General features: G+C 48.2%; 1 protein-coding gene across 9 annotated transcripts in view; it reads right to left on the bottom strand.

Moving 5' to 3' along the window:
• LOC147109615 (metastasis-associated protein MTA1-like) overlaps positions 1–19,549 on the bottom strand; it is a 180,529-nt gene that overhangs the window by 98,930 nt on the left and 62,050 nt on the right. For 5 of the 9 annotated variants that reach the window (XM_086003690.1, XM_086003689.1, XM_086003686.1 and 2 more), the window contains 8 exons: positions 18,562–18,664; positions 17,618–17,717; positions 13,264–13,467; positions 11,287–11,361; positions 9,686–9,744; positions 3,154–3,284; positions 2,637–2,788; positions 1,211–1,406 (listed from right to left, as the gene is read on the bottom strand). In XM_086003690.1, coding sequence (XP_085859816.1) covers positions 1,211–1,406; positions 2,637–2,788; positions 3,154–3,284; positions 9,686–9,744; positions 11,287–11,361; positions 13,264–13,467; positions 17,618–17,717; positions 18,562–18,664 — 1,020 coding nt within the window. The remainder of the gene's footprint in view (positions 1–1,210; positions 1,407–2,636; positions 2,789–3,153; positions 3,285–9,685; positions 9,745–11,286; positions 11,362–13,263; positions 13,468–17,617; positions 17,718–18,561; positions 18,665–19,549) is intronic. The other 4 variants (XM_086003691.1, XM_086003692.1, XM_086003685.1 and 1 more) reach the window with 4 other exon arrangements.

The following is a 19,549-nucleotide window of genomic DNA, read 5'->3' as shown; positions in this document are numbered from 1 at the left end:
CAGGCCGCTACGAAGAATAACAGCTTTGTGGGAGTACCTTCATCACACGGAGTGCAGCAGCTGAAGACGAAGACCCACCACCACCACTTTCTCAAGGACAACTAGGGATGGTCAATAAATGCCAGCCTTACCAGCAACGCCCACATCTCAATACTGAGAAAAAAAGAATGGAGCCAAGCTCCCAGCTACCCCTATCCGACTGCAGCTAGGACGGAGGTGGAATGGGAGAGTCACACACTTCAACACAATGTCTTACACAAATATGAGCCTTTTGCAAGTGGCAAACACTCAAACTCACTCCACCCGGTTGAATATTTTTTCAACGTTAAAGAATTACCAAGAGGACAGGATGGCTAAGGAAACCCAGGTGTTCTTTGACATTAAAAGTATGTTTAAACAACTCAACTGAGGTTAATTGAGACCAGGGCTTCACTGAATCGTCATTCCTAGCTGGACTTTTCCTACAATGACTGGATGCAAGGGTCTCTTTAGTCTCCAGGGAGGTGCTGGCACTCAGGTGAAGCATCTCCCTTCTCCGAGGGAGGAGACACAAAACATGAACAGTTATCCACTGATTTGGGCTGGGACTGGGCTGAGGATGTGTTGGGGTTTACAACTGCTGGATATAGTTGGATGTGGCTCGTTTTCTAAGGTTTTCCCCCAGCTCCTTGGAAGGCCAGGCAGCGGCTCAAGCCATTCTCATGGAGACCTGGGCGGTTCCCAGTCCAGGGAAAACTCTGGGACCTGCTTTTAAGCCCAGCCTAGAAAACCTGTTGTCACCGCAGGGTGTGTGCAAGTCAACACACAAAAGTGGCCAGAAATTAAAACAAATTAGCAACCTCACTCAAAGAAAGGAAGTTCTTGGATTTGCTTCCATAGCCAATTCACTGTTGTTACGTAGGCAAACACAGTAGCCAATGTGCACACAGTAAGAACCCAGCCAATGAGATGAATGCAGTCCATCTGTTTTCTGTGGTATCGATTGAGGGATGCACGTTGGCCAGGGCACTGGGAGAATTGCTGCCAGATAAAGAATAGTCTGGGTACTAGAGAGTGACCAGCACACAGGGGGCCCGAACCCAGCAAGAGTCGGGGCACAGGGGTGAGGGAATACAGTCACGTCCAAGAAAGGACCCATATCCTCATCAGTAAACCACTCTTGAGTCTGAAAGAGAACTTTCTCACCATTATAATCTGGCCCTCACATTACCTCGGTACTCACACTCTGCCTTGATGGCCGCACTGTTAATCGGCACATAGGGGTGTCGCGCTGCCTGCTGTAGAATGTCTTGACATAAACGCCTGGCCATTCTCGTCAGTTTGGTCGTGTGCAGGTAAAAGGCCTGCCGTGTCTTCAATGCGAACTTGGGACTGGTGCTGTTCCTAACTGGCAGGCCATGAGCGTTCTGGAGAGAGGCGGAGAGGAAAGGGCAAAAAGTTACAGCAATCGTGAAAATACACTCCAAAAAGAGAGTCTTGAGGGGTCTACACGGACAACTTAGCGGCATAGAGGTGGTGCGGACTGATGCGTCCCCTGGCGATTGCCCTTCTCACGAGGGAGGCGCAGAGTGAACGCAAGGCGGTTCCTCACGCAGGAATGGGAGAAGAAAAATCTTCAAGGGCAGTTGGTTAGAGGTGGCACTCACTTAATCTCAGGGAACGCCATTGTAACAAATATATTAATGATAATAAATACCTGCATTTATATAGCACCATATCACATCCTTTTTGTTACATAGGCAAACGGGGCAGCCATTTTGTGCATAACAAGACCACAAACAGCACTGAGATGAATGTCAGTTAATCTGTTTAGGAAGGTTTTGATTGAGGGAGGAATATTGGTCAGGACACTGGGACGACTCCCCTGCTCTTCTTCAACATCCACCCAAAAAGACAGATTTAACGTCTTTGGTGATTTTTGGCACCTCCAACAGTGTCGCACTCCCTCAGTACTGCACTAAAGTGGCAGTTGAGATTACTCACTCAAGTCTCTGGAGTGGGACTTGAACCATGACCATCTGACTCTGAGGCCAGAGTGCTAGCACTGAGCCAAACTGACTAAGCAAACGGTTTGTTGTTGAGTCAGCTGATCTGAGTCAGGGCAGGGTTAGAGGTGCTACAATTTCTCTCAGTGCCAAGGGTTAGCGCCTCTATCCAGTGACCCCCTGCTGGTAAGGGCTCATGTGTGGACACTGGATGGGGACTGGATCATATCTGGCTGCAATCTACCCACACTCTAACAAGGCAATGACACTCGCCGTCTATGCTCACGCATTAATAACGAGCCCCTTGGGTGAGCTGTCGGAGAGCTGCCCGTGCACCTGGACTGCAGCAAGCAGTCAACCTCTTCAGGGAGGAAAGGAGGGAGAATACAAAAAGAAAATACTGCAGATGCTGGAAATCTGAAATAAAAACAGAAAATGCTGGAGATACTCAGCAGGTCAGGCAGCATCTGTGAAGAGATGACCTTTCATCATCGACCTGAAACGTTAACTCTGTTTCTCTCTTCACAGATGCTGTCTGACCTGCTGAGTATCTCCAGTATTTTCTGTTTTTTATTAAGGAAGGAGAGTAAACTGGTGGAGAAAAGCTGGCAAGACGACAAACTAGTGCAATCTCCAGCATTTGGCAGTTACCAGGCTATTCCGGTTTGGTCCTGGCCTTTCGCCGTCCAGCCGGGTTGGCATTTTCAGTCCACCATACTTCTTCCAGTAGGCCCAGCAGGCTGCGCAGAGACGGCACTGCATGTTGGGAGGACCCCACGAGTACCACTGGTACGACTGAGTATCTGGTGAAACAAAAAGAGATACAAATAAATTGAAACCTTCCTCCCGAGGCCCGGAACGGCCGGGAGCGCGGCCCGGAACGGCCGGGAGTAAATGGAACATCACGTTCCACGTTTGGACGGCTCAGTCTGGTCGCTACCACCCAACTGGTTTTTGAAAACCCGGTGTAATCCGAGGCCCTTGTGTGGCTGCGCTGTTAAAATCGGGAGCCGGGCACTTGCTTCTGGCTTCCACCTGTCTCTGGACCATCTTGCCATCCTGGCTCAAATGACTGACATTAATGGCGAGTGGCCACAGCGCTCAAAATGGTTGCCGCATCAAGCCACGCGGAGGCCTTCGCATGTTTCGTGATCCCAAGAGTACTTACTGAAACAGCTCTCGCACGCTCGCCCTGGTCCTGGCACTGCCACTGCCCCATTCGGTGCCAGCACACTCCCTCCGTTCACCGTTCCCGTCTTTGTGTTGCTTCCGTTGATCTGGTTCGGGTTTGGCTTATTACTAAAGAGCGGGGTGGGGGAAAGGAAGACGAAAAATAAGGCTGCATACAGTGACACCACAAGGCCCAGCCAGAATGGAGATGATTGGGTAATTCCCTCATCAATCACGCAAGTTTATGCACAGAATTATTTATTATGCAACTATCCGCCACTCACTGCATTTAACGGAGAAATAATCCTGCTTTTATCAGGAGACTCTGCTGTAGTTTCGGTCATGAGTTCTGTTCGCTATAGTTTGTACAGACACTGTGTAAATACACTCTGTGTGCCGTAAGTCCCTCCGACTCATGTGTCAATAGTCACTCAAAGAGGCAGATTGGGGAACACGGAGATGACAGGACAGAGAGTCAACCTCTGGGACACAAAGTGCCCATTTCCTGTTATCGGCGGCGAAACAAAACTAATTACAGCCAAGAAACGTTCAACCTCATTTCCCACCAATGTTTGTAAATTACAATGTTTGTTAAACTGTGAAACTGCTGAAGATGAAGAGACTTTCCAAACCAGCTCCCCCAGTCCAAACCAGGTAGACAAAGGAAGACAGAAGAACTTTCATTTATATAGCATGTTCTCAGGACGTCCCAAAGCGCTTTACAACCAATTATTTACTTTTTGAGGTCTTAGGTAGGCAATTGCACAGAGCAAGATCCCACAAAACGCAAATGACCAGATAACCTGCCTTTCTTTTTGTAGTTGTGTTGGTTGAGTAAGGAATGTTGGCCGGGATAACTCCCTATTCCTTGAATAGTGCCACGGGCTCTTTCTGGACATCCACCTGAACAGGCAGATGGGGCATCAGTTTAAATAACATCCTAAAAGACAAGGAGTGCCGTCCTTCCTCAGTGCTGCCTTCCCTCAGCCCCCGCCACAAACTCTCTACTCTTCTGACCAATTCCATCTCTCTCCCTAGCCACCATCTCAGGCTGAACCAGACTATCTGCAACCTCAGCATCCTACACTGAGCTCTGTTTACAAGCCCATATCTTCTCAGTCACCAAGATCATATACATCCACCTCAATAACTCAGCTCATCTCCTTCAGAAACCCTCATCCATGCCTTTGCTGTTTCCAGTTTCGATGATTCCAATGCTCTCCTGGTCAGCCTCCCATCACCCACCCTCTGTAAACTTCAGTTCATCCAAAATTCTGCTGCCCGTATCTTATCGCGCACCAGGTCCTCTTCACCAATCACCCGTCCCCACTGACCTACATTGGTTCCTGTCCCACAATGCCACCAATTTAAAATTCTTATCCTCGTGCTTAAAACCCTTCATGGTCTTGATCCTGCCTATGTTTGTAAACTCCTCCAGTACCTATACTCCCACCCATTTCCTCGCCACCTGCCCGCTCCCCCACCTGGACTCTCAGTTTCTCCGGCTCTGGCCTGTCAACGGCAGCGGACCTGGGTGAGGCGGCGGAGTGGCGGTGATAAAAGCGGCAGCAGCAGCAGGTAGGCCCCACAGCGGCGGCGGACCTGGGTGAGGCGGCGGTGATAAAAGCGACAGCAGCAGCAGGTAGGCCCCACAGCAGCGGCGGACCTGTGTGGAGCGAGGCGGCGGCGGTGATAAAAGCAACAGCAGACCAGGTAGGTTTACCAATCTCCGAGCGGGAGAGAGAGAAGTAAAAAGTAATCGAAGTGTGACGTCACCAGAAAGCAGGTAAGTGATTGGTTGGTGAGTATTTCTCCTTTTTCCAAACTTAAACTCTGTGGTTTATAGTTTCTAAGCTCTCTGTGGTGTAGCGGGGACTGCTGCTAAACAAGGGCCCTTAAGTATATCATTTAACTGAAGTGTAATTGTTGGTATTGATTTGATTTAATTTAATTTGAATTAATTAAAGGGTAAGTCATGGCAGGACAGCTCGACCCCGTGGTATGTTCCTCCTGCGATATGTGTGAACTCAGGGACACTTCCTGTGTCCCTGACGACCATGTGTGCAGGAAGTGTATCCAGCTGCAGCTACTGGCAGACCACATTGCGGCGCTGGAGCTGCGATTGGATACGTACTGGGGCATTCGCGATGCTGAGGACGTTGTGGAAAGCACATTTAGGGAGTTGGTCACACCGCAGGTAAAGGTTGCACAGGCAGAAAGGGAATGGGTGACCACCAGGCAGAGTAGTAGGCGCAGGCAGGTAGGGCAGGAGTCCCCTGTGGTCATTCCCCTCTCAAACAGATATACCACTTTGGATACTGTTGGGGGGGATGGCTTATCAGGGGAAAGCAGCAGCAGCCAACTTCCTGGCACCAGGGGTGGTTCTGCTGCACAGGACGGGAGGAAAAAGAGGGGTAGAGCTATAGTAATAGGGGATTCTATTGCAAGGGGAATAGATAGGTGTTTCTGCGGCCGCAAACAAGACTCCAGGATGGTGTGTTGCCTCCCTCGTGCAAGGGTCAAGGATGTCTCAGAGCGGCTGCAGAACATTTTGGAAGGGGAAGGTGAACAGCCAGTTGTCGTGGTGCATATAGGTACCAACGATATAAGTAAAAAACGGGATGAGGTCCTAAAAGCTGAATATAGGGAGTTAGGAGGTAAATTAAAAAATAGGACCTCAAAGGTAGTAATCTCAGGATTGCTACCAGTGCCACGTGCTAGTCAGAGTAGAAATAGAAGGATATTTCAGATGAATACGTGGCTAGAGGAATGGTGCAAGGGTGAGGGATTCAAATTCCTGGGACATTGGAACCGGTACAAACCGGACGGTTTGCACCTGGGCAGGGCCGGGACCGATGTCCTAGGGGGAGTGTTTGCTAGTGCTCTGGGGGAGGGTTTAAACTAAAATGGCAGGGGTTTGGGAACCTGAGCATGGAGACAGAGGAAAGGGAAACAAGGATAAAAGCAAAAGACAGGAAGGAGAAAAACAAAAGTGGCAGTCAGAGAAATCAAGGGTTTAAATCAAACATGGCCACAGTAAATAATAATTCTAAAAGGTCTAAGAGCGTTAAAAAAACAAGCCTGAAGGCTTTGTGTCTCAATGCGAGGAGCATTCGTAATAAGGTGGATGAATTAGCTGCGCAAATAGAGGTAAACGAATATGATATGATTGGGATTACGGAAACATGGCTCCAGGGTGGCCAAGGCTGGGAACTCAACATCCAGGGGTATTCAATATTCAGGAAAGATAGGCAAAAAAGGAGGTGGGGTAGCATTGCTGGTTAAAGAGGGGATTAACACAATTATAAGGAAGGATATTAGCTCTGATGATGTGGAATCTGTATGGGTAGACCTGAGAAATACCAAGGGGCAGAAAACGTTAGGGGGAGTGGTATATAGACCTCCAAACAGTAATGCGGAGGTTGGGGGTGGCATTAAAAGGGAAATTAGAGAAGCGTGCAATAAGGGCACAGCAGTTATCATGGGTGACTTTAATCTACATAGAGATTGGGCTAACCAAATTAGTAACAATACTGTGGAGGAGGAATTCCTGGAGTGTATACGGGATGGTTTCCTAGACCAATATGTAGAGGAACCAACTAGAGATCAGGCCATCTTAGACTGGGTATTATGTAATGAGAAAGGATTAATTAGCAATCTTGTTGTATGAGGCCCCTTGGGTCGGAGCGATCATATGATAGAATTCTTCATTAAAATGGAGAGTGAAGTAGTTGACTCAGAGACTAGGGTCCTGAATTTAAATAAAGGAAACTACGATGGTATGAGGCGCGAGTTGGGTAGGATTAATTGGGGAATGTCACTCAAAGGGTTGACGGTGGATAGGCAATGGCAAACATTCAAAGATCGCATGGAAGAACTACAGAATTTGTTCATCCCAGTTTGGCATAAAAATAAAACAAAAAAGGTGACTCAACCGTGGCTAACAAGGGAAATTAGGGATAGCATAAGATCCAAGGAGAGGACATATAAATTGGCCAGAAAAAGCAGTAAACCTGAGGATTGGGAACAGTTTAGGATTCAACAAAGGAGGACAAAGGGATTAATTAAGAGGGGGAAAATAGAGTATGAGAGTAAGCTTTCAGGGAACATAAAAACTGACTGTAAAAACTTTTATAGATATGTGAAGAGAAAAAGATTGGTGAAGTCAAGCATAGGTCCCTTGCCGTCAGAATCAGGGGAATTTATAATGGGGAACAAAGAAATGGCAGACCAATTAAATACATACTTTGGTTCTGTCTTCACAAAGGAGGACACAAATAACCTCCCAGAGATGTCGGGGAACATAGGGTCTGATGAAAGAGAGGAACTGAAAGAAATCAGTATTTGTAGGGAAATGGTGTTAGGGAAATTGACGGGATTGAAGGCCGATAAATCCCCAGGGCCTGATAATCTACATCCCAGGGTACTTAAGGAAGTGGCCCTAGAAATAGTAGATGCATTGCTGGTCATCTTCCAAAATTCGATAGACTCTGGAACAGTACCCATGGATTGGAGGGTAGCTAATGTTACCCCACTATTCAAAAAAGGTGGTAGAGAGAAAACGGGGAATTACAGACCGGTAAGCCTGACATCGGTAGTGGAGAAAATGCTAGAGTCCATTATAAAAGATGTAATAGCAGAGCACTTGGAAAACAGACCGGATCGGGCAAAGTCAACGTGCTTGACTAATCTACTGGAATTTTTTGAGGGTGTAACTGGTAAAATAGATAAGGGAGAACCAGTGGATGTGGTGTATTTGGACTTTCAAAAGGCTTTCGATAAGGTCCCGCATAAGAGATTAGCGTGTAAAGTTAAGGCACATGGGATTGGGGGCAAGGTATTGACTTGGATAGAGAACTGGTTGGCAGACAGAAAGCAAAGAGTTGGAATAAACGGCTCTTTTCTGAGTGGCGGGCAGTGGCTAGTGGGGTACCGCAGGGATCGGTCCTTGGACCCCCAGCTATTCACAATATATATTAATGATCTAGACGAGGGAACTAGATGTAATATCTCCAAGTTTGCGGACGACACAAAGCTGGGTGGGCGTGTGTGCTGAGAGGAGGATGCCGAGAAACTCCAGTATGATTTGGACAGGTTGGGTAATTGGGCAGAAGCATGGCAGATGCAATATAATGTGGATAAATGCGAGGTTATCCACTTTGGTGTCAAAAACAGGAAGGCAGATTATTATCTGAATGGCAATAGATTGGGAGAAGGGGAAGTGCAACGAGACCTGGGCGTCCTTGTGCAGCAGTCGCTGAAGGTAAGCATGCAGGCGCTGCAGGCGGCTAAGAAGGCAAATGGTATGTTGGCCTTCATAGCGAGAGGGTTTGAGTACAGGAACAAGGATGTCTAGCTGCAGTTGTACAGGGCCTTGGTGAGACCACACCTTGAGTATTGTGTGCAGTTTTGGTCGCCTTATCTGAGGAAGGATGTTCTTGTCATGGAAGGAGTGCAGCGAAGATTCACCAGGCTGATACCTGGGATGACAGGAATGACGTATGAGGAGAGATTGGGTCGATTGGGCTTATACTTGCTGGAGTTTAGAAGAATGAGAGGGGATCTCATTGAAACTTATAAAATTCTAACAGGACTAGACAGACTAGATGCAGGAAGGATGTTCCCGATGGTCGGGGAGTCCAGAACCAGGGGTAAGGATAAGGGGTAAGCCATTTAGGACAGAGATGAGGAGGAATTTCTTCACCCAGAGTGGTGAACCTGTGGAATTCTCTACCACACAGTGCAGTTGAGGCCATTTCATTAAATATATTCAAGAAGGAGTTAGATATATTTCTTAAGGCTAAAGGGATCAAGGGATATGGGGAGAAGGCAGGGACAGGGTACTGAATTTGGATGATCAGCCATGATCTCATTGAATGGCGGAGCAGGCTCGAGGGGCCGAATGGCCTACTCCTGCTCCTATCTTCTATGTTTCTATGTTTGTGCATTACCTGTTCACTTTGCCCAACCATTGGCGGCCGTGCCTTCAGCTGGCTAGGCCCTGAACTCTGGAATTCCATCTCTAAATCTCTTTGCTTCTCCACCACACTCTTTTCCTTTAAAACCCTCCTTAAAATCCACCTCTTTGACCCATCCTAATCCCTCCTTCTTTAGCTCAGCGTTCATTTTAGGCCTCCGTGGAGTACCTTGGGATGTCGGTCTCTGATTAAAGGCGCTATGTAAGTTGTGGTTGTTCTGCCGTTGGCGATGAAGTATAAATTCAGAGATAACTGTTCACAGTAGCTCAAGACACAAAGTAGTGATATACAGAGTTAAGATGGCCACATGAAGTTAATACATCCTCCCTATCACACAGGCTTACAATAAATAGCCAGTAATGACTGGTTAGAGGGAGAGGGAGCAGGAGGGATGGGGACAGAGACACAGACCGATACTGGCAGGGGCATAGACTTATACTGACAGAGACACGGACTGTTAATGACAGGGACACTTTTTGACATTTCACAAGCGACTCGGTTGGACACAGCTGTGAAGGCAAGACGCATTTGTTGCAGAAAAGGTGTGCTTACTAATTAGGGATGTACACTTGCTTCAGTTTGCTCTCTGCTTCAGCCGCTTTCAGCCGTTTCTAAGTGAAAGACAATGAGAGATCAGAGGTAATACCCACAGAGAAACGACCGACACTTCACCTGATATTGATCCATAACCTGACTTAAAATACAAGACATTGCGTCTTCTGGCTCACACGGACTAAAAGCAAAAGTACTTCAATATCGAGGGGGGCATTTACATAAAACCATTTCGCAAATCAGAGGGACTGGATGGTGTAGGGGGTTGGCACACTCTCCTTTCACCTCTGGGAATGGGGTCAAATCCATCCAGACTGATGGGCTGAAAGTCTCCCTCTGTGTTGGCTGTGTACACCGCTCACACTTCCAAGTAACACACTGTTGTAGACACTCATACCCAGCACACGCATTACACCTCGTTATGAATTAGTAAATTGCCTGCGGCATTGCTTGCAGGTAATTACAAGTAAAAGTTTGTTAATATACACACACAAGGTGGTAGCTGATTTGGGAGATACACTTCAGAAACTCACTCCACAGAGCCAATTAGTGGCCAGCGCCACCAATTACAGTGTGACAGTTGGCATGGCAAAACTGAATGGGGAAATATTGACACAGCAACATTAACACAAAAGTGCGACAACGGGAAGTAAGGTTTGTGGACAGCAAGTGCACAGCCTACACAAGTTTAATATACAGATAAATGCACCCGACACAATTCAAAGTGGCACACTTTGTTACAGATACAAAACAACCATAGATTTTTAAAAAACATAGAAAGAGAGCCAGTCACTGGTCTAGAGCCTGAAATTTATAACCAGTTCCAACTGCCCTTCAATAGGTCTCAGCAGTGTAGAAGCAGCCGTATGATCTGGATTTGACTATTAGAGCAGCGGCATGAAAGGCACAGGCCAGGTTAGCAGCGAAATATGAAGTCCATGGTCCAGATTACACATGAGCACCACCACGGGGCGTCAGCAAGTCTACCGAATAAATGGCTTGCTTAGAAGTTGAAAAATGGAGAGGCATTCATACCAGTGGTGCCGAGGTACACACTGATCGACTCCCGACAGCAGCAAGGTGTATAAAATTATGAAGGGCCGAGATAAAGTGGATAGAAAGGATCTATTTCCCTTAGCAGAGGGGTCAAAAACCAGGGGGCACAGATTTAAAGTAATTGGTGGAAGGTTTAGAGAGGATTTGAGGGGAAATTTCTTCACCCAGAGGGTCGTGAGGGTCTGGAACTCGCTGCCTGAAAGGGTGGTAGAGGCAGGAACCCTAACCATATTTAAAAAGTACTTGGATGTGCACTTGGGATGCTGTAACCTGCAGGGCTACGGACCAAGAGCTGGGAAGTGGGATTAGGCTGGATAGCTCTTTGTTGGCCGGCGTGGACACGATGGGCCGAAATGGCCTCCTTCTGTGCTGTAACTTTCTATGATTCTATGAAGCGCTTGTCTGAAACAGTTTGCTCTAAAGAGGAGCTGACGCAGACATACACTACACACAATGGCGCCCAGTGTCGCATCCACCCGAGTTTACAGAACCCACAACACCATCTTAAAAACGAATGAAGGAATGGGTGAGTATGTGAATGTTACCTGCTGCACATATCGGTCGGTGGTTTTCCACATGTAGTAATACTCTACGATGCTGGTTAATGACTTCCAGGGTAACTGGGAAACATGTCAAATGAAAAATGTTGTTAAGACTCAAAAGTTTGCTTGACTTATCCTTCCCGCCCCCCCGCCAAAGGATGCACTGGGGATCCCGGCAAAGTTGGATCCGGGACACCAGAGGTGTGGCATTCACCTGCTTTCCAGAGCCAGGTAGAGGCTGCGTTGTTCCTGCCGAAACCAGCACGTTATTTACTGATAATGCGGGTAATTTACATATCCACTGCCTGGGCGGTGACCAAACCTTGTGGATCGACCGCTCTTTATAGAACCCGCCTGATTTTCCTTCCATTGAGTTAAACGGAAATGAATATGGCAGGTTTTCTGTAACAACCGCCCCGATCTGCAACGCTAGTTTTAAACCCTGGCTGCAAGGTGAAATTATACCCCCAATGCACTTCAATAAACTCGTACTTCTCTTAACAAATGATTTAACCAAACTCCTTCATTGTAGTCCCGAGATATGATCTCTCGGGAGTTACTGAGTCAACCCATTCGTGGAATGTAAATTATCCTACATATTTTTGGATGAACAAGAGGGCAAAGCTGATTGCGTGGTGGATGTCCGCTCAGATTCTCACCGACAGGGACCTGGTGGGGAAATTGCAGTAAATCACACGCCTTCCTTGTGCTACTGTGTGTAGCAGGTGTCAGAACACCATCCTGGGGCCCACAGACACCACACCCATGCAGGACGCCTTCATTGGTTACTGAGGAGCGTTATCAACCGGCAGTGCACAAGCACACCAACTGGATGTCTACAGGGGCGTCCGGGATGTTGGGCGGCACAGCGCTGAGCACCAGAGTGTCGGGGAACGGACTGACAAGAGTGTCGGGGAACGGGGCTGACAAGAGTGTCGGGGAACGGGGCTGACAAGAGTGTCGGGGAACGGGGCTGACAAGAGTGTCGGGGAACGGGGCTGACAAGAGTGTCGGGGAACGGGGCTGACAAGAGTGTCGGGGAACGGGGCTGACAAGAGTGTCGGGGAATGGGGCTGACAAGAGTGTCGGGGAACGGGGCTGACAAGAGTGTCGGGGAACGGGGCTGACAAGAGTGTCGGGGAACGGGGCTGACAAGAGTGTCGGGGAACGGGGCTGACAAGAGTGTCGGGGAACGGGGCTGACAAGAGTGTCGGGGAACGGGGCTGCACCCACTGGCCGCCAGTGCCCTGGTTGGAAGGGAAAAGAATTGGAGTCGCCGTGGAAAGAAAGCAGTGGAATGCAGAAAAAAATGGAGCATCAACCCCTCGACCACGACACTCACAAAGATAATTGGTGCAGCCTACTTGGCACTGTTACTCTACATCACTCATATTGACTAGATAGATTTTTGTTAAATAATGATATTGGGGGATATAGAGAAAAGGCTGGAAAGTGGAGTTGAGGTACAGATCAGCCATGATCTAATTGAATGGCTGAATAGGATAGAGGGAAAGAATTACATAGAATTTACAGCACAGAAACAGGCCATTTGGCCCAACTGGTCAATGAAGATGTCTATACTCCACATGAGCCTCCTCCCACCTTACTTCATCTCACCCTATCAGCATATCCTTCTATTCCTTACTCCCTCAGGTACTTACCTAGCTGCCCCTTGATTGGACTACTCCTGTTCCTATATACCTGCCACTGTTACTGTCCATCACATATATTGACAACGATAGATTTTTTATTAGGCAAGGGTATTAAGGGATTTGGATCAAAGGCGGGTAAATGGAGATGAGGTACAGATCAGCCATGACCTAACTGAATGGCTGAATAGCCTACTCCTGTTCTTATGTACCCGGCCCTGTACATCACTAATAATATGCAGCAGGTGCCTGTCGAACACACACTCATGGTGCTAGTTTATACCTGAGCTGCTGCCCAGAGGGGAAAAAAGGCATCTCATATCTCTCGCACCTTTGCACTACTTACAAAATCCTGCTGGATGTCGTCGAAGTCCTTCCCGTACTTCTCCAGCGCTTCTTCGAACAGGTTGGCCTCCGAAGCAGACCACTCCTCCATTTCGTCCCGACAGAGCACCGGCCCGCCCTGGGGAACCAGCGCAGAGATGGCCTGCGAAACCTCGTAGGTGCTTTTGTACAAGGTGTCCATGGCATGAAACTGGCGATTAAGAGAAGGGAAAAAAAAAGAAGACGTGTGAAACTGGTCTCGAATAAAACTTCACAAACTGTCTGAGTGGCTGCTCCCCTCCACCGTGTGTAAGATGGATGGGAGCTTCACAAGATGCTCGTCCACCTACAACAACAAAGGACAATTAGAAGTATTCTCAAGTGCTTCCCTTCAGTCACCCCTTCTTTCCCAATAGACAGAAAGAGTAAGTATTTATGATTCTATGAAAAATTTTAATGACGCATGTTTCACTATTACTGCAGTTTAGTAACATCGGGCGTCAGCCGTGTCTCAGTGGGGAATACTCTCACCTCCGAGTCCATAGGTTGTGGGTTCAAGTCCCACTCCAGAGACTTGAGCACAAAATCGAGACTGACACTCCAGTACAGTATTGAGGGACCGTCGAAGGTGCCATCTTTCGGATGAGACGTTAAACCGCGACCCCCGTCTGCTCTCACAGGTGGATGTAGAAGATCCCATGGGACTATTTTGAAGAAGAACAGGGGAGTTCTCCTGGCCAATATTTATCCCTCAATCAACATCACTAAAACAGATTATCTGGTCATTATCTCATTGCTGTTTGTGGGACCTTGCTGTGCGCAAATTAGCTGTCGTGTTTCCTGCATTACAACAGTGACTACATTTCAATATTTAACTGGCTGCAACTCGCCAAGCTTACTCCAACAGCACCTCCCAGCCTCCTGATGTCTACCATCAAGAAGTAAAATCTTGGGAACACCCTCCTGACTTGGACATTCACCACCACTCCTTCATAGTCACTGCAAAAATATCCTGGAATTCTTTACCCAAGACCATTGTGGTAGCGACATCACCTCAAGGGTTACAAGGGTTCACGGAGAAGGCCCTCCACTACCACAGGGCCATTAGTGATGCGCAATGAAGGAGGCCTCGCCAGTGTCCCGTCACCCACATCCCAAGAACAAAATGATGATTGGCTGAAGTGACGTTGAGTAGCAGTGGCTAGTGCAGCGGGGAGGGGACTCTGGTGGGAACAGCCGAGAGGACCAAAGCGAGAGTGGGTGGAGGGCACCCTGGGAGAAGTGGATGGAGAGGATTGACCGTAGGGGTCATGGGCGGGAGTAAGTGATGGGACCCCTGGAAGGAATGGCCAGAGGAGACCCAGGGAGAAGTGGATGGAGAGGATTGACCGCAGGCGTTTTGGGTGGGAGTAGCCTTAGACGAGAGCAGGTGGAGGGGGCTCGGGCAGGCTGAACAGTGGAGTCGTCAGAATGAATAAACACCCTGCAATTCTGCTTGATTAACTCCGGGAATCAGGGACTTTTTATATTCCCTCAGATTTCCTTTTAAATGGAGAAATCTTGGTGATGGGCCAAAGCCTAGAATGCAGGACACCAAGGTTGAAAAGAAAGGAAGAAATTAAATTTGGTTAATTAAATGGCTTGTTTAGAACCTGAGATAGTACAGATGGTACACAGCTCCTAGGAGAGGGCTCGATGAACTGAATGGCTAGTTCCTGTTCTACATTTTCAAGGTTCTAGAAATGATCTTTTGTGATATTAGGGGATGGATGTTCAATGCATTCTGAAACAATCCAGTTCCTAGTGGGCCTGGGTCTACAGCAATAAATTGATCCTAATGTGGCACGAATTGATAATCTCACTTTGAGATCTTGGGTGGTATGGGAAACGAGAAGTGCAGTGTGGAATTCTCGTCTGAGGTTGGGATTGAGGTACATTGCTGGGGCAGAACAGAGGAGCTTTACTCTGTATCTAACCTGTGCTGTACTGGCCCTGGGAGTGTTTGATGGGCCAGTGTGGAGGGAGCTTTACTCTGTATCTAACCCGTGCTGCACCTGCCCTGGGAGTGTTTGATTGCGGAGGGAGCTTTTCTCTGTATCTAACCTGTGCTGTACTGGCCCTGGGAGTGTTTGATGGGGCAGTGTGGCGGGAGCTTTACTCTGTATCTAACCCGTGCTGTATTGGCCCTGGGAGTGTTTGATGGGACAGTGTAGAGGAAGCTTTACTCTGTATCTAACCTGTGCTGTACCCGCCCTGGGAGTGTTTGATGGGACAGTGTAGAGGGAGCTTTACTCTGTATCTAACCCGTGCTGTATTGGCCCTGGGAGTGTTTGATGGGACAGTGTAGAGGGAGCTTTACTCTGTATCTAACCTGTGCTGTACCCGCCCTGGGAGTGTTTGATTGTAGAGGGAGCTTTACTCTGTATCTAACCCGTGCTGTACCTGCCCCGGGAGTGTTTGATTGTAGAGGGAGCTTTACTCTGTATCTAACCCGTGCTGTACCTGCCCCGGGAGTGTTTGATTGTAGAGGGAGCTTTACTCTGTATCTAACCCGTGCTGTACCTTCCCTGGGAGTGTTTGATTGCAGAGGGAGCTTTACTCTGTATCTAACCCGTGCTGTACCTGCCCTGGGAGTGTTTGGTGGGACAGTGTAGAGGGAGCTTTACTCTGTATCTAACCCCGTGCTGTATCTGCCCTGGGAGTGTTTGGTGGGACAGTGTAGAGGGAGCTTTACTCTGTATCTAACCCCGTGCTGTACCTGCCCTGGGAGTGTTTGATGGGACAGTGTGGAGGGAACTTTACTCTGTATCTAACCCGTGCTGTACCTGCCCTGGGAGTGTTTGATGGGACAGTGTGGAGGGAACTTTACTCTGTATCTAACCCGTGCTGTAGCTGCCCCGGGAGTGTTTGATTGCAGAGGGAGCTCTGACACTGGGTGCCTGAAATGGGAAGAGTTCCATTGCCAGCATTTACATCCCTCACCTTGGTGAGCACAAGAAACAAAGCGGCTAAAGCCTCTGTTAAACAGGCAGGGAGCAGAGTGCGGTACAAACATGCTGAGTGATCGCTCACTAACATCACAAACAATAATTGCTAGTCTGTGGTCTTTTCCCACTGGGAACAGATTTTAATTCTTTTGGTAGCTGGCGCAATTAAGACCAAGAATCCTGGTTATCCTTTCCAACAGCGATGGGGTGGGGTGGGGGGCGGGGTAGTTATGTTGGACTGCTGCTGTCGGTCCCTGAGCAGGTCACTAGGGCTCGGAGAGTCTGGGGGTGCACAATTTAGGAGTGGGGAGAAAAAAAACAGAATGGAGGAGGAAAGAGTACAGACCGATTTTAACTTGGTGCCCGGCTGAATTGTGAAGAGCACGGTTGGGTGGGGTGGGGGGGCACGGCGAAGAGTAGCAGAGTAAAAATAATTATGAATTTATCGCCCACCCCCAACCTCCTCTGCACCATCCTGCTCTGCCACCATATTTACTGGGGCCTTCCGACAGGCGGCTCAGGCACCCGCCTGATTCAGGTGGGAGCCTTATTACTGCATATGGGGGTCCAATGATGTACGCCGGTGCAATTTCGTGGGGCATATGGCCAAACACGCGCCGATCGTGCTCCCCATTTCCCTCCCCGATCTATCCTCCTGCTGGCTGGATCAGCCATCCAATATTGGGAGCTGGCGAACTGCAGCAGGCTGCCTGGTTGGAAAATACAGCTCACCGGCGGCACGGGATTGAGGCCTGGCCTTCGAAATAGACCAGCTCTCCAGCCAAACAAGAACAGGCGGGCGTTCAGCCCACTGTCCACCTGTTCCGGGACTGGAGTTAAAATCTACCTCGATAAGAGACACTAGCTTTCACCTGCTGTTGCGCAGATAAAAAAAACTGCATTTAAATAATACCTTTCACAGCCTCAGGACGTCTGAAAGCACTTTACAGTCAATGAAGTGCTTTTGAAGTGTAGTTACTGTTGTAATGCAGCAAACGTGGTAGCCAATTTGCGCACAGCAAGCTCCCAGAAACATAATCTCAGATAATGAGCAGATAATCTGTTTTTAGTGATGTTGGTTGAGGAATAAATATTGTCCATGAGGGCAGACTGGGTTTAACGTCTCATGTGAGAAACGGCACCTCGGACAGTGCAGTACTGGATTTTGTGCTCAAGTGTCTGGAGTGAGACTTGAACCCACAACCTTCTGACTCAGAGGCGAGAGTGCTACCAATTGAGCCACAGCTTACTGATCAGGGTGAACACAGCGATGTGTGGAGATCTGTCGGCCAAGACTGCAGGCAATCTGTGGAGAATACAGAGGAGCGGTCGGGAGACACTGTGCACAGTGAGCTGCCACGTGCCGTTTCTTACCTGGGTGATATCCCTGGAGGCGGCTGCTGCACTCATATGTAAACTGGGCTGTCTCACTGAACTACTGCAGTCTAAAGCACGGGCGAATGTACCTACAGACCTAGAGAGGGCCAGAGATGGTTACACATCGTCACTGTTTGTTTGGAAAAGGCAGTCCCAAGAGAACAAAAAGCTTTTTTCAATTTTAATTTACACATCGTTTTCTGTCGACGTGGCCTATAGGTGACTCCAGTCCCACACCGACATGGTTAACTCTTAACTGCACTCTCAAGTAGCTCAGCAAGCCACTCGGTTGTATCAAACTGTTCATTGTAGCAGTACCTTCACCATATGGACTGCAGTGGTTATTGAGGGCGGCCCAACTCCACCTTCTCAAAGGCAACTAGGGATGGGCAATAAATGTCAGCCTTGCCAGCAACGTCCAGGAATAAATATACGCACTCACTCACACACACAGAAAAATGCCCAAGGGTGCAGAGACCAATTATAGCACTAGCTGAGATCAGAAAAGATACAGGCTAGGGATCGAACACAAACATTTCTGGTCTGTACAGCTCAGGATTGTACTGTATTTGCTGTGCGAAGCATTCCCTCAGTAATCTCTAATTATCGTTATTAAATAACATAGACGCGTGGGAGTCCAGGGCATAGTTCCATTTCCCTTTATGAAGGGCACTGAAGCCCTGAGGGTTCCGTTTAGTAACACACAATAATATCATGGAACAACACAGCATCAGTGAAAGACACACAATATCATCACTGAACGACATTCGATAATATCACTGAGCAATACACAATAATATCACTGAACAACCAGACTTATGATGTGGTGACAGTGCGATTACCAGGCAACAAGACTCCTCTCTATATTGCACCACTTTTAAAGAGGCCTTTGTGATCGGCTGCTCACTGTACACGTTATTTGTTATGCTGTCAGTACTCACCGAGCGACTACTAAGAACTGGTCAATCTGCTTGTCTGTGAGTGGGGTGTCGCCGTCCCAGATTTTGGCTTCCATTTCGGATTGATCTCTTCCATCCTCCTCTCCTGCAACACAAGAAACTAAACAGTGATAATGCTCGTCCAGCCATAAAGAAGCAGTGGGAAAACACCAGGAGCTTAAACCAGTTAGTGTGCATAACATCCGAGTGTCTGCAGAATAGTGGTGAAAGGTTTAAAGGGGCGCGGTCCACAGTGGTCAGTAGAGGAGAGAGGACTCTTCCATCATACAATCCAGGGACTATCTGCGGCCAACTCCCTCTTGACCCTCATCAGCTTTGCTGCTCCATCTAATCTCTGGGCCTCCATCCACGGGCTGTGGGAATTGTTGGAGCTTGGGAAGTAAGGGAATGCCGTGCGCCGAGAAGGGCCAGCCCCATACCACGTTAAACACTGAAAACTGCGGCTGTACTCTTTGTCCGAGTGCAGCCAATGCATCACAGATTATGGGGCCACGTATGAGGCTTGTTGATAAAATGAAGACACATGGTATTAAAGGGAGTGGTTCGGGATTGATAGGAAGTTGGTTAAAGGGCTGGATGGATGTAAGTAGTGATGTCCCCCGGGGTCACTGTTGGGACCCCTGCTCTTCTCAATACACAGGTGATCTGGACTTGGGGGCACAACATCCAAACTTGGAGACAACACAAAGGAGTGGATTTCCTCAGGGCCTCTCTGTGTGGCCGTATATTTGGCAGAAACACTCCTTCCAGGTGTACACGGGGCTTCTGTCGCAGTTGCTGCGGCGAACCAGGAGAAGGCCCGGGGAAATTTACCCCCCAAAATTAGGGAACATGGTCAACTGTGAAGAGGACTGTAAGCGATTTAAGGAGGACGTGGACAGGTCCATAGATTGGGCAGATAATTGTCAAATTAAATTTAAAGCAGGGTAATGTGAAATTATACAATTTGGTAGGAAGAATGAGGAGAGAA

The sequence above is a fragment of the Somniosus microcephalus genome, chromosome 12 (genome assembly GCF_052327205.1).
Source record: "Somniosus microcephalus isolate GS21.2 chromosome 12, FLI_Smic_1.0, whole genome shotgun sequence".
NCBI lineage: Eukaryota > Metazoa > Chordata > Chondrichthyes > Squaliformes > Somniosidae > Somniosus > Somniosus microcephalus.
Note: the sequence above shows the minus strand (reverse complement) of the source record. Positions and strands in the feature narration are given on the sequence as shown.